The sequence below is a fragment of the Rhinoderma darwinii genome, chromosome 7, assembly GCF_050947455.1.
Source record: "Rhinoderma darwinii isolate aRhiDar2 chromosome 7, aRhiDar2.hap1, whole genome shotgun sequence".
NCBI lineage: Eukaryota > Metazoa > Chordata > Amphibia > Anura > Rhinodermatidae > Rhinoderma > Rhinoderma darwinii.
The window spans coordinates 105,693,562-105,707,290 of NC_134693.1; the positions used below are offsets into that span (position 1 = coordinate 105,693,562).

Below are 13,729 nucleotides of genomic sequence, written 5' to 3' on the forward strand. Positions count from 1 at the left end.
TTACACAACCGCAGCCCCGCTCTGACTACATTCATGTGTTACAATACTAAGCTTTGCGGTCGCACAGATTAGTGTCGAAATACATGAATTAATGGTATTGAATCGAGTTATGAATTATTTATTTTAATTTTATTTTTTGATCAATATAAAATTGCATTTACTTAATATTCATTTATTCCAAGATGACTTTGCAAAAAATTTAATTCCGCCATACTTTTTTCTGACTTTTCTCGTCATTCTCTGAACACCTTAATTTATGTATACATTTATTGCATGGATTTTGATGATTAAGCTGATATATAATTATTTTTTTTGTATGTTTGATGACTTTTATTTAATAAAAAGAGTTGTTATTAAAAGTAATCATGTTAATTCTTTAATTTTTATACTTTTTTATTTTACAAATTATTTTATTAAAATTTATTTACAATTTTGTCCCACCAGCAGCCTTTTTCACTTAAAAATTTATTTTTTTCCTTATAATGCATTGGAACACCTATATATTCCAATGCATCACTGCCTGTACATATAAAATGCATAGGCAGCTGTCAGTGCATACCTAAGGTATGAACTAACAGAGAATAGCGGAGGACAGCTATGGGGGCCTTTGTTAGGCCCAGGGCTGTCCTATAAAACTGTCAGCCCCGGCGATCGCTATTGTCAGGGCTGACAATAATGCAGAAAAAAGAACTGTTGATTGCGGCATCACAAGGGTTAAATACCCAGGATATGAGTTTTCTCTGCCCTCCTGCTGATAATTGCGTGAGCACAACTGCTATGCCCCTGCGATCATTGTGTCGTAAATATACGGCCCTGGAAGTTAAGTGCTGGTTCCCAGCATTGTACATTTACGGTGCAGGACAGAAAGCCTCTAAATCTGGCATGGTCATAGGATATTTTGGAAATTTGTAGGTTTGCAATGTAGGATTTCAGTTTGTGAAACTTCTGATCTGCCCCAGTCAACTGCTAGTGCTATTATTGTGAAGTGGAAGTGTCAAGGAGTGTCACCAGTTCAGCCCCGAAACCTGTAAAAATCGGCTATTCTCTATTGCATCACTCACTACATAGTTCCAAACTGCCTCTAAAGAAGTGAAAAGCTGTGCATTGGAAACTTCATGAAATAGGTTTCCATAGTTGAACAGCTGTACACAAGCTTAAAGAGAACCTTTCACCTCCCCATACATGTGCAGCTGAGTGCTGCACATGTATGGGGAGGTGAAAGGCTGAGTGCTGCACAGGTTGTGTAATGCTCCCGTGGTCTTCCAGAATTTCATAAATGAGATCAGGGGCGTAGCTAGGGGGGCAAGCGGGGCATGTGCCCCGGGCCCAGCTTAGAGGGAGGCGCCAGCGCCACCTCCTCCTGCACTATAATTGTACCTGTGTCACAAGGACACAGGTATAATTAGAAGCAATGAATGACCGGGCACGTTCCGTGCCCAGCCATTCGGCGCCTTTCCACGAATGAAGCGACTGGTACCTTTTGTACCAGTGACGCTTCCGTCGATGAAAGGCGCTGACTGACTGACAGGGAAAGTCATCCTGCCCAGCCAATCAGCGCCTTTCATAGACGCTGCGTTCAACCCCCAGGAGACCTGCGCAGAAGAGAGCAGGTCTCCATGGCTGCCGGACGGCATGGGAGCGGGAATAAGGTGAGTTTGAATTGTTTCTTTTTATTTTTTTAATTGTAATAAAAGTGTGCGGCTGTATCTACAGGGGGGATGACTTTGTCTACGGGGGGGGACTTTATCTACGGGGGGGGACTTTTTCTTCACGGGGGGGACCTTCATCTACAAGGGGGACTTTATCTACGGGGGGGGGCTTTATATACACGCGGGGGGCTTTATCTATGGGGAGTGTCTATCTACAGGGGGGGCTATATACTGGGGTGGGCTATCTATGGAGCACCATATACAGGGGTGGGCTATAGCTACAGGAGGGGCTATATAGTATATAGCCCCCCTGTAGATATAGCCCACCCCTGTAGATATAGCCCCCTGTAGATATAGCCCCCCTGTAGATATAGCCCCCCTGTAGATATAGTCCCCCTGTAGATATAGTCCCCCTGTAGATATAGTCCAACCCTGTATATAGCCCACCCCTGTATACAGCCCACCCCTGTAGATATAGTCCCCCTGTAGATATAGTCCCCCTGTAGATATAGTCCCCCAGTAGATATAGTCCCCCTGTAGATATAGTCCCCCTGTAGATATAGCCCACCCCTGTATATAGTATCCCACAAATATCTCCCCCTATAGTGCTCTACAGAAAGCCCACCCCTGTATATAGCCCCCTTGTACATATAGTCAACCCCTGTATATAGTGCTCCACAGATAGCCCACCCCTGTATATAGTATATACAGGGGTGGGCTATCTGTGGAGCACTATATACAGGGGTGGACTATCTAGTGGAGCACTATATACAGGGGTAAACTATATGTACAGGGGGGCTATATACAGGGGTGGGATATATGTGGAGCACTATATACAGGGGTGGGCTATCTGTGGAGCACTATATACAGGGGTGGACTATCTAGTGGAACACTATATACAGGGGTGGACTATATGTACAGGGGGGCTATATACAGGAGTGGGCTATATGTGGAGCACTATATACAGGGGTGGGCTATATGTGGAGCACTATATACAGGGGTGGGCTATCGGTGAAACACTATATACAGGGGTGGACTATATGTGGAGCACTATATACAGGGGTGGACTATATGTGGAGCATTATATACAGGGGTGGGCTATATCTACAGGGGGGCTACATACATGGTTGGGCTATCTGTGGAGCACTATATACAGGGGTGGGCTATATCTACAGGGGGGCTATATACAGGGGTGGGCTATCTCTACAGGGGGGCTATATACAGGGGTGGGCTATCTGTAGAGCACTATATACAGGGGTGGGCTATATCTACAGGGGGCTATATACAGGGTTGGGCTATACGTGGAGCACTATATACAGGGCTGGGCTATATCTACAGGGGGCTATATATAGGGGTGGGCTATCTGTAGAGCACTATAGGGGGAGTTATTTGTGGGACACTATATACAGGGGTGGGCTATATGGGGGCACTATCTACAGGGGGCTCTATGGCAGGCACTATCTACAGGGGGCACAGTGTGTGTGTGGGATACGGTGTATGGTGCTATTATAATTAGAGGTGCAGTGTATGGCACTATTATATTTAGGGGTGTAGTGTGTGGTATAATGATAACTTTATATTTATTTATAGGTGCAGAAATGTTGGTAAAGTGAGAAGCTGAAGACATGTGAGCGGCAAACTGCAGAAATTGGCTGTGACCGGGAGAATTCATCATAGAGGTCTGGACCGGATGGAGAAAAAGAACTAGAATCTGAGACGTCACCGGTGAGTCACTTAATGTAAATGTTTATTCTGCCTCTAATCAGTAATGTAGTCACTGTATGATCTGCAGTGAGATGATTATGATAGGATTTATTTTTGTGAAACAGCATCTCCCAGCATATCCTTACCATTGTTCGGGCCATGCTGGGAGCTGTAGTTTTACGCCGTACACACCTATACAGCAGGGTGATTTTAATCAGTTCAATGCTGGATCCTACCATCCCCAGGTATATATGTAGGCTTAGTCCCAGTTCTGGGTGTATGTGCAGCGTAGGTTCCCACCTTACAGAGGTCGCCTTGTCGTGGCAGGTGGGCTAACACTTTTTGATCAAAATGTGCACTAAGAACCTCCCTATTTGTAAGTAGATTTAGCATTAGTGCATATTTATTTATATTTAGTGGTTTAGGTGGCATTAGTGTCGCAGGGTGCTGTCACCATTCTATGTTTGCCCTATACAGCAGGGGTTGCACTAAATTGAGCTGTATTTGTTCTGGTGTTGTATTTATGTACTGAGCTTGGTTCTGATGTTGTTTATAGAACCATATTGCTTGTAAGATGTACAAATGTGTTACATAAAAAGCAATGACATGTCGATTGGTAGAGAAAACAAACACGGCGAGGGGGATGGAGATGTCGGGAAAGAGGTTGGGGGGGCGCCAAACTGAATCTTTGCCCCGGGTGCTGGAGAACCTAGCTACGCCTCTGAATGAGATTTTAAGAGACTACCTGGGGGTATTTCTTGTAGTGTACCTTGATGATATACTTGTGTTTTCCAAGGACTGGTCCTCCCACATTGAGCATGTCAGGAAGCTGCTCCAGGCCCTTCGGGAAAACAAACTCTTTGCTAAAACTGAAAAGTGTGTGTTTGGGGTGCAGGAGATACTATTTTTGGGTCAAATGCTCAATCCTAACGAATTCCGCATGGACCCTGCCAAGGTTCATGCTGTGGCTGAATGGGTCTGACCTGCCTCCCTGAAGGCTTTACAGTGCTTCCTGGGGTTTGCTAATTATTATAGGAGATTTATTGCTAACTTCTCGGTCATCGCTAAGCCTCTTACAGACCTTGCTCGCAAAGGTGCCGATCTCCTCCACTGGCCTCCGGAGGCGGTCCAGGCTTTTGAGGTCCTTAAGAGGTGCTTTATCTCTGTCCCAGTGCTGATTCAGCCTAACCAGATGGAGCCATTCATCGTGGAGGTTGACGCCTCCGAGGTGGGAGTGGGTGCTGTCTTGTCCCAGGGTACTAGGTTTCTCACCCATCTCCGTCCCTGTGCCTACTTCTCCAGGAAGTTGTCCCCCACTGAGAGTAACTACGACGTTGGCAACCGCGAATTCTTAGCCATTAAATGGGCATTTGAAGAGTGGCGCTACTACCTAGAGGGGTTAGGCAACAGGTAACGGTCCTTACCGTCCACAAGAATCTGGTTTTTCTAGAATCTGCCCGGAGGTTAAACCCGAGACAAGCTCGATGGGCATTGTTTTTTACTAGATTCAACTTTGTGGTCACCTATAGGGCTGGGTCTAAAAATATTAAAGCTGATGCGCTGTCGCGTAGCTTCATGGCCAGCCCTCCTCCAGAGGAGGAACCTGCTTGTGTTTTGCCCCCAGGTATAATCATATCCTCTATTGATTCTGACTTAGTCTCCGAAATTGCTGCTGATCAAGGTTCAGCTCCCGAGAACCTTCCCGAGAACAAGCTGTTTGTTCCCCTGCAATTCTGGCTAAGGGTACTCAGGGAGAATCATGACTCTTCACTATCTGGCCATCCAGGCATCCTTGGTACCAAGCACCTCATTTCTAGAACCTATTGGTGGCCTGGGTTGCTTAAAGACGTTAGGGCCTATGTCGCCACTTGTGAAGTTTGTGTTAGGTCCAAGACTCCCAGGTCCTGACCAGTGGGCTTACTATGTTCTTTGCCCATTCCCCAGAGACCTTGGACCCATATTTCCATGGATTTTATCACAGATCTGCCTCCATCCCAAGGCAAGACGGTGGTGTGGGTTGTAGTAGACCGCTTCAGTAATATGTGCCACTTTGCGCCCCTCAAGAAACTACCCAATGCCAAGACGTTAGCTACCTTGTTTGTCAAACACATCCTGCATCTCCATGGCTTTCCTGTCAATATTGTTTCTGACAGAAGGGTACAGTTTGCTTCGTTGCTTTGGAGGACTTTCTGTAAGAAGTTGGAGATTGATCTGTCCTTCTCTTCGGCCTTCCATCCTGAAACTAATGGCCAAACCGAGAGGACTAATCAGTCTCTAGAACAATATTTAAGGTGTTTTATCTCTGACTGCCAAGATGATTGGGTCTCCTTCATTCCCTTCGCCGAATTTTCTCTCAATAACCGGGTCAGTAACTCGTCAGGGGTCTCCCCCTTTTTCTGTAATTTTGGATTTAATCCACGGTTCTCCTCCCTTTCACCTGGTGGTTCCAACAATCCTGAGGTAGATGTCGTTCATCGGGAACTTTGCACAGTCTGGGCCCAGGTTCAGAAGAACCTAGAGGCGTCCCAGAGCATACAAAAGACTCAGGCAGATAAAAGACGTTCTGCTAACCCCTTGTTTGTGGTCGGGGATCGGGTGTGGCTGTCTTAAAAAAAATTGCGCCTTAAAGTTCCGTCCCAAAAATTTGCTCCCCGGTATATAGGGCCATACAAGGTCATTGAGGTCATTAACCCTGTCTCCTTCCGACTGGAGTTACCCCCGTCTTTTCAAATACACAACGTGTTCCATGCCTCTCTCCTGAAACGCTGCTCCCCGTCCTTGGCTACCTCGAGGAAACCTCCGGTCCCTGTTCTCACCCCTGAAGGGGTAGAATTCGAGGTGGCCAAGATTGTGGACAGCAGGATGGTCCAAGGCTCCCTCCAGTACCTGGTCCATTGGAGAGGATACGGGCCTGAGGAGAGGACCTGGGTACCCGCCCGAGATGTTCACGCTGGGGTATTGCTCAGGAGGTTCCATCTTCGGTTCCCCAATAAGCCAGGTCTACCTAGAAAGGGTTCAGTGGCCCCTCATAAAAGGGGGAGTACTGTAAAGGATCTGCCAGACACCGCTTCTGTGTCGACGCCCGTGGTTAATCAGTCTGCACCTGCTCCTAGGTCTGATAGAGTGGCTCGATCTGCTACCACTCAGGCTGGTAGGCTCAGGAGTGGGAGAACCTATCACAGCCTGGCCAGACGGTTCTAGCTCCCACCCTTGGTCCACTTATACCTTCATTTGCTGCTTGTCCTTTGCCTGTGATTCTCCTGTTTCCTGGCTCTGCTGTTCCTGCTGTTACTATTGACCTCTGCCTCATATTGACCCTGGCTTGACTGACTATTCTCCTGCTCTGCATTTGTTACCACGTACACTCCTGGTTTGACTCGGCTCGTCCACTACTCTGTTGCTCACGGTGTTGCCCCACATTCCTTTGCTTTTGTGTTCCCTTGTCTTGTTTGTCTGTCGTGCACTTATTGAGCATAGGGACCGTCGCCCAGTTGTACGCTGTCGCCTAGGACGGGCTGTGCAAGTAGGCAGGGACTGAGTGGTGGGTAGATTAGTGAATTATTAGGAGAGACCCCGGTAGCTGGCAGGTCAGAACTGCAATAGAAAAAACTAAAGTGCCAGAGGCACTAGAAAACCCATTTTCCCAGCTACCAACAAATTGTAATAATATTTAACTTTTATTATTGTATTTCTAAAAGGTCCAGGAGGGACAAGAGCACACACAGTTAAAATTAGCTAGAGACCAGCGGCAAAACACTCTATGAAATTACTGCCACACGAGGCAGAATTCAGTGAATGAATCCTATCACAACAGGAACGCTAAGTCAGCAGCTGCAGACTGCCTGACAGTGCAGGTGGCACGGTTAGCAGTGTATTAGAGATAAGAGCCAGTGGATCGTAGCAGTTAAAATTATAAATATAGCCCCCCCCGACATGTTTCTTTGTCAACACAACGTCCTCAGGGGATAACAACGGGGCTAATAAACGCGCGCTCTACTTCCTTGTATTTTAAAAGCTCAGCTGAGCCTCACACAGGGCACACCTGCGTGAGGACCAATGGAAACGCATGAAAAGTGACAAGCCCCCATGAAATGAAATTGACAGAAAATTAAAACAAAAAAAGTTAAATCCCCAATAAAGTTCAGAGTAATTTGAACTGTAATTATTTTTTAGGAAGTCCGTCAGACTGCACCCTTATGAATCACTTTTATGTGTGTCATGTTTGCTCCATTACATAGCAACAAAAGCTGAAGCCAGTGGGTGACCCTGCCGGATCTCCATGCTTCCATAAAGACCATTCATGTCACTAGCCTCAGAAGATTGAATATGAAGGATCAGCAGGGGACTTTATATCTCCTTACTAGAGTTCTTTTAATGTAGTCTCTGACCATGAGTATGGTATAGTCATGGGATTAAAAATGATTAAAACTAGAGGTTTACATTTTCAAAGCACAAATAAATCTAGGGCTACACAGCGACATTTGGTTGCACATGAGTCATGGTTAAATTGTGTGATTGTCATCACAAAAAAAGTCAAGAGTGCAGCTCTAGACTTAGTCTGGATTTACCCATGCAGTTTTCGATGCACTACACAGAAGTGGATAGAAGAGATGAGAGGTATTAATTCTTCTTTTATACTCTTTCTTCCTTTTGGATCCATTCCTGGCTTTGCATTGGAACTGCGCCAAACATTGCATCAAAAATTATTTGCATAAATCCAATTTCGTGATTTAAAATAAATTAACACTCCCTTTATACACCACAGCTGTGTTCATAAATGCCTGATACACCAACTCAAATACATCAGTGTTTTCTTGAAACAAAGCTTGCTATAAACATTAACATACACAGGAATTTGTCAGCAGAACTATTATGGGTGGGCGAATAGTATACATCACGGGTTGATAGTCCTTCACTATTCTATATTCTGAGCTTGGATAGACAATAATTAGGTAGGACACGCTCAAACTCAGGAGGTCATTGACTGGTATGGGGAGTAGATGTCTGGTGCAGAGTTTACACTATGAATGAGATATTCAGGCTTCCCATTGAGAAATTACACACAGTGGATATCAGGTGCAGGGGCAGTTGTTCTCCAACAAACATCTACTCCCTACAAAGGTCAAATGTTTCCTTTCCAATTGTTAACCTACTCTGTCCACAATATAGGCAATCCTGACATAAGCATATTGTTAACATGTCCAAACATTGGGTATTTAGACCTTCACCTTATAGTTCATTCTGTTCACCTTTCTTCCATGAATTGATCTATTCTATCTCAATATGTCATATTTTGAACCATGTACCATGTTCTTTGCAAGACTTGTCAATTCTGATGTCTACGTTTTGGAAAAGTAGCATGGAAATTAATATTGATGAGAGCTTTCATCATCTATTACCATGTAAGACTTGCTAGGTGCACAATACACAATCTGCTCATTATTTCTTGATAATCAAGTAATATCAACAAAATTAATTGGATCATTAGAGGAAGATTACTGAGCCAGTTTTCATACAGTATCTTAATCACTTTGTCTGTCTAGCTTGATCTGTCATTTGGTTCTTATTTAGACATCTCCCTTATGTTACTCTTTCAGGTTCTGCACTTCTAGATTCTCTTACCTGTGTCAACAACTACAAAACACATTGGAGGTGTCAGTGGAAATTAAGTGCAGAAGCTCATCAACTGCTCCCCATGAACCTAATCCACTGGAGCGATGTGTCCAGGTACTTCTGTGAGGGATTTAACAGATTAAAACCCTGTGGAAGCAAACACGGCCCTGTTTAATGACAGTATGATTAGACAGTAGCTAAAAGTGTCTGGTAAACAGGTAAAACTATGTTGGGTTCCAAGGTCTACACAGCGGATTAAGCCACTGTAAGGGATAAGTCAATACTTATAATTCTTTATGATGCCTACAATCCGATAACAGAATACAGGCTGTCAAAGCTATGTTCTGATGGGCAAGGTCTGTGAAGTTGAAATTCCGCAGACTGGCATGTCATTAAAAGAATTTTCTCATGACTAAAGGGTTAGTTTTTCTCCATATATGCAATTCCCTAATATAATCTATGAAATACCTAAGAAAAGAGAGCGTTACTTCAAAGGGAACAAAACCCTTTTACTTCTATCTCCAATATTTTCATTGCCAAACTTTTTTATGATGCCCATCTTACGTAAGCCTATGTCTCACAATGTAAAAATGTGCACTGGTACACTTGGTGAAGCTCAAGAAGTTTGCGTTTTTTTGTAAAAGAACTACTACAGTATATAAACACACAAGCAGGAGGGCCCCCACACAACTTTTCCAGGGGGACCCAAGTCTGTAATTAAACTGTAGTCTAGGTAGAATTTATTCTGGAAAATGCAGTATAAATTCTGAAATTATGTGTAATTGCTCTTAAATGAATTGTAGGAAAAACAAATATAACACCATCATTCACAGGAACTTCTATTGTGATGAGCGTGAAGAAAGAAATAACTTCCCAGCATCCATGTACAGTTTGTTAAGCAGGGAGATTATATAAAGTGTGACCTCAATTGCGGTATTTTTTTCTTCCATTTGCAGCAGTGGGAGTCAAGTCTGTGACCCAGATGACTCTGGCAAGATAAAAGATGGAGAAGTTTATATGACCTGTCGCATTAATGAAAAGTTTAGCTATACAATGACTACCATGTACACCTTCCAAACAAAGCGTGATGTGAGTCGAAATACTCACATCATTCCAAACTCTATTGGTAAGCTAATAGACAATAAATCCACAGGTCGCTGGAAACTATAACTAATGCAGCTATGTACAATGACTTTATTATCTGTTGGACTAGCATCGTGGTATTTAGAAACAATGCAGGTTTCTTTTTTCATCATTTTTATATACAATCTTTTTTTAGGCTAATAGTTTCAAAAATAATAGTTAAAAAATATGCTTTTTTACATTCTATCTATTTTTTTTCTGGTAATATGATAGTTTTATCCTAATATAGACCTTTTATTTTTGATCATCATTGTCTACTTTAAATTTTGTAATATTACATGTCTTTTTTAGGGTAATTGGGTCAGGGCTAGCGTTACAACACTGATTAGCGTGGGAAAGTTTTTTTTGGGTTGGTATTTTATGTGTATTTATTATTTAATTAATTTTTACTTTATTTTACATTCATTTTTATATTATTATGATCTGTCCATCAAAGGTCAGAAAAACACCTTTGGGAGATTTTTTTAAAAATTTATTTTTTCCTCTTTTACACCATGTTTTTCGACTGTAATCAGCCCTGGTAAGGTGACTATGGGGCGGGTTTTAAGGACCATGACTGCCTGCCGTATTTATGCAGTGTACAGTCGGCAGCCAGTTAAGGAGTTGTCTCAGAACAAACATTGATAGCTAGGAAATACCACCATGTCAAGTAGGTCAGATTCCGACCACTGTTACCTTCACCCATTGCTAGAATTAAGTGACAGCGGCAATGAGAAAGCACCATGTCATTTTGTCTCCCATCTGCTTCACTTGGCGGTCGGCTGTTGACTATAATGGGTGAAACCCCCTTAAAACTGACATTAATAGCATATCCTAGTGATATGCCATCAATGTTTGTGCTGAGACAAACCCTTTAATAGAAAAGCTAATGCTAACCACACTTTATGCTGAACTTAATTGCAAGCAAAACTGGTGCCTCTTCTGCTTACTACTTTACCTGACCTATAGGACTGTCAATGATTTGTGAAAATGTACAATACACTGCTATAGATTTCTTATAAAGATAAATGGATATTAAAGGGTTATTTCTGTTATGGAATCACTGGTTAAGCAATTCCCAGGATGGAAGTTTAAGGAGTTGCTAGGTGAGCGATTCCTCAAAGGCTGCTGGAGACTGTCGGGACTGAGCATGCAAATAAATGCGCAACCCTAAGTCCACCACAATACTGATCAACAGAGTCTAAAGCCTCCCACACACGAGCATGTTTGGTCCGTGATATACAGTCCGTACGTCGGCCGCATTTCCTGGACCAAACACACTGCAGAGAGCCGAGCTCCTAGCATCATAGTAATCTATGATGCTAGGTGTCACTGCCTCGCTGTCCCGTACTATAATCATGTTTTCTGTACAGGACAGCTGTCCCGCTGCGAGGCAGTGACACCTAGCATCATAGATTACTATGATGCTAGGAGCCCAGCTCCCTGCAGTGTGTTCAGTCCGGGAAATGCGGCCGATGTACGGACCATATATCACGGACCAAACACGCTTGTGTGTAAGAGGCCTAGGGCTACTCTATGGTTTTCACCAGAGCCCACCGCAAGGCGGGATGGTTTTAACAGAGTTTGGTATTGGATAAGAGATGCAAGACAGCCAAAGGGTAAACAGAAAGTCCAAATCACAAAGCTAAGGGATGTCAGGAATAGCAGAGGTCAGTGCCAGCCGGGAGCAGAAAGTAAAAATCCATGGGCAAGGAGCAATCCAGAGACAAACCGAGGTCCAGTTCCAAGAAGTCAAAATAGCCAAAGGTACAGGGTATAGTCAAAAGCTTGATCAAACACTTGGAAACCAGGAAATTCACAAGCAAAGAACACAGAAGCAACCCAGGTTTAAGTACTTCCCCCTTACACCTGATACGAAGAAAGACAGAGAAAAAGGATAGGCTGAACAACTAAAACCAGAACCACCCAGAAGCTAGACTAGTAGTCATGGTAATCTTAAAGGGACTGACATTTCCTAACAATTCCCATCTCATAAAGTTATGATATATCCTGAGAATTAAAGGGCCGCAGCGCTGGTTTAGTGTTGTTACAAGTGAATAGATTAACGCAGTGTTAAATCTGTGCTCATTCTCAGGATTGGTGGTGGTTCAAGAGGTAGGACCCCCCAGACAAGACAGTAATGGCACATTACTTTATGACATGGGAAAAACACATTTAAGACATGTTGTCCGTGAACAATAAATATAATTATTTTTTTTTAGTTCGGATGCCACCACCAGAAGGTTTAATGGTCGAAAAGTCTGATTCAAAGGATGGTTCAATAATTCTACGCTGGAGGATGCCTGATAATATTTCCAACCCTGGACTTCTACTATACCAAGTCACATACTATAGAAAAGATTGGGATTCTTGGAAGGTATAGTAATAATATTAATAATAATTTTTAAAAAATTATCCGTTGACAGGATTGATATGTATTGATATGTATTTTATAGTACTGTATATGTTGTAAGTTAGCTCACAGGATCGCCATCTCCAGGGTCAAGATGGTTGGCACACTAGAAAATTTTCACTCCCACACAGTGAATTCGATTTGAAAATGGCCGCAACCAGCTTTATTGTCTCATACACGAAAAGCAGTTTTTACAAAACAGTTCAAAATAAACCCTAGGCTGTCCAACCTCTAACTAAACATATAGCTTCCCTAGCTATCAGGGTGAAAGGCCTTCTTCCCAGCACCTCACAACAAACGTGTAGTATGTTTAGAAACTTATTTGTATTACCCCAACAGCTTTTGTCTTTATTTAGCTCCTGAAAGTACCTTATATTTGTAGCCCAAACCACTGTATGGAGTCTGGAAATTTGGCAGGAGGTGGGGCTGAACCACACCAGTACCGACTGTATCAGTATTATAGATACAATAATACAATAATAGTACCGGACATAGTATATTGATAGTGTAATAATACCAGTCACATGCCTAGATAGAAAAATAGTAACAGTCACAGCCCATAGACACAAAAATAGTATAAGCCATAGTGCATAGATAAAATAATAGTATCAGTCATAGCCCATAGATAATAATGCCAGGCATAGTGCACAGATCATACTTGACAAACCTACTTTATCTAATGGCTTTATATGGGGGAAGGGACGTTTTGTGGTCTCCATATTGATTTTGCTATGGAACCTTGTGTACGTCCCCGCTGTAGAAAAGGAATATAGTGTCTGCAAGAATTTAACCACCACTCTTATCATGTGCATGGACATTGTGCCATGATAAGAACACTGTTGTATAACTATCTCATCTGCTACCAGCTGGAGCTATCCTTCTTGCAGGATACAGTATATTTAACTTTAATCTTTACTTTTCAGGATGCTGCTATACTTAATGTTATGGGAGAGACAGAAGTCAGCTTTAGTGCTCAGATATTTGTTCCAGGGAGCACTTACCTTTTTAGGGTCCGCGCTATACCAGACAAAGAACAACTGTACCGTAGCGCCTGGAGCAACAATATAGCATGGACGTTGCCTGAAGAAGGTATTTTTGGACAGAACAAAAATTTCGATGAACTGTTAGTAAAACTTGTGAAACCCAGTACTGTCAACCTAGCAACCTGTTGCTGTTCTGCCCATCCATCTAAATTCTCTCTTATCCAGGGCGGCCTAAGGATAGATGG

The 13,729-nt window shown here is 43.0% G+C and overlaps 1 protein-coding gene across 1 annotated transcript in view; it reads left to right on the forward strand.

Annotated features, from left to right (window-relative positions):
* Window positions 1-8,990: 8,990 nt before the first annotated feature.
* CSF2RB (colony stimulating factor 2 receptor subunit beta) overlaps window positions 8,991-13,729 on the forward strand; it is a 109,443-nt gene continuing 104,704 nt past the window's right edge. The window contains exons 1-4 of the mRNA XM_075833756.1: window positions 8,991-9,080; window positions 9,923-10,092; window positions 12,311-12,465; window positions 13,425-13,590. Of these exons, the coding sequence (XP_075689871.1) occupies window positions 9,049-9,080; window positions 9,923-10,092; window positions 12,311-12,465; window positions 13,425-13,590 (523 nt within the window). The 5' untranslated portion in view covers window positions 8,991-9,048. The remainder of the gene's footprint in view (window positions 9,081-9,922; window positions 10,093-12,310; window positions 12,466-13,424; window positions 13,591-13,729) is intronic.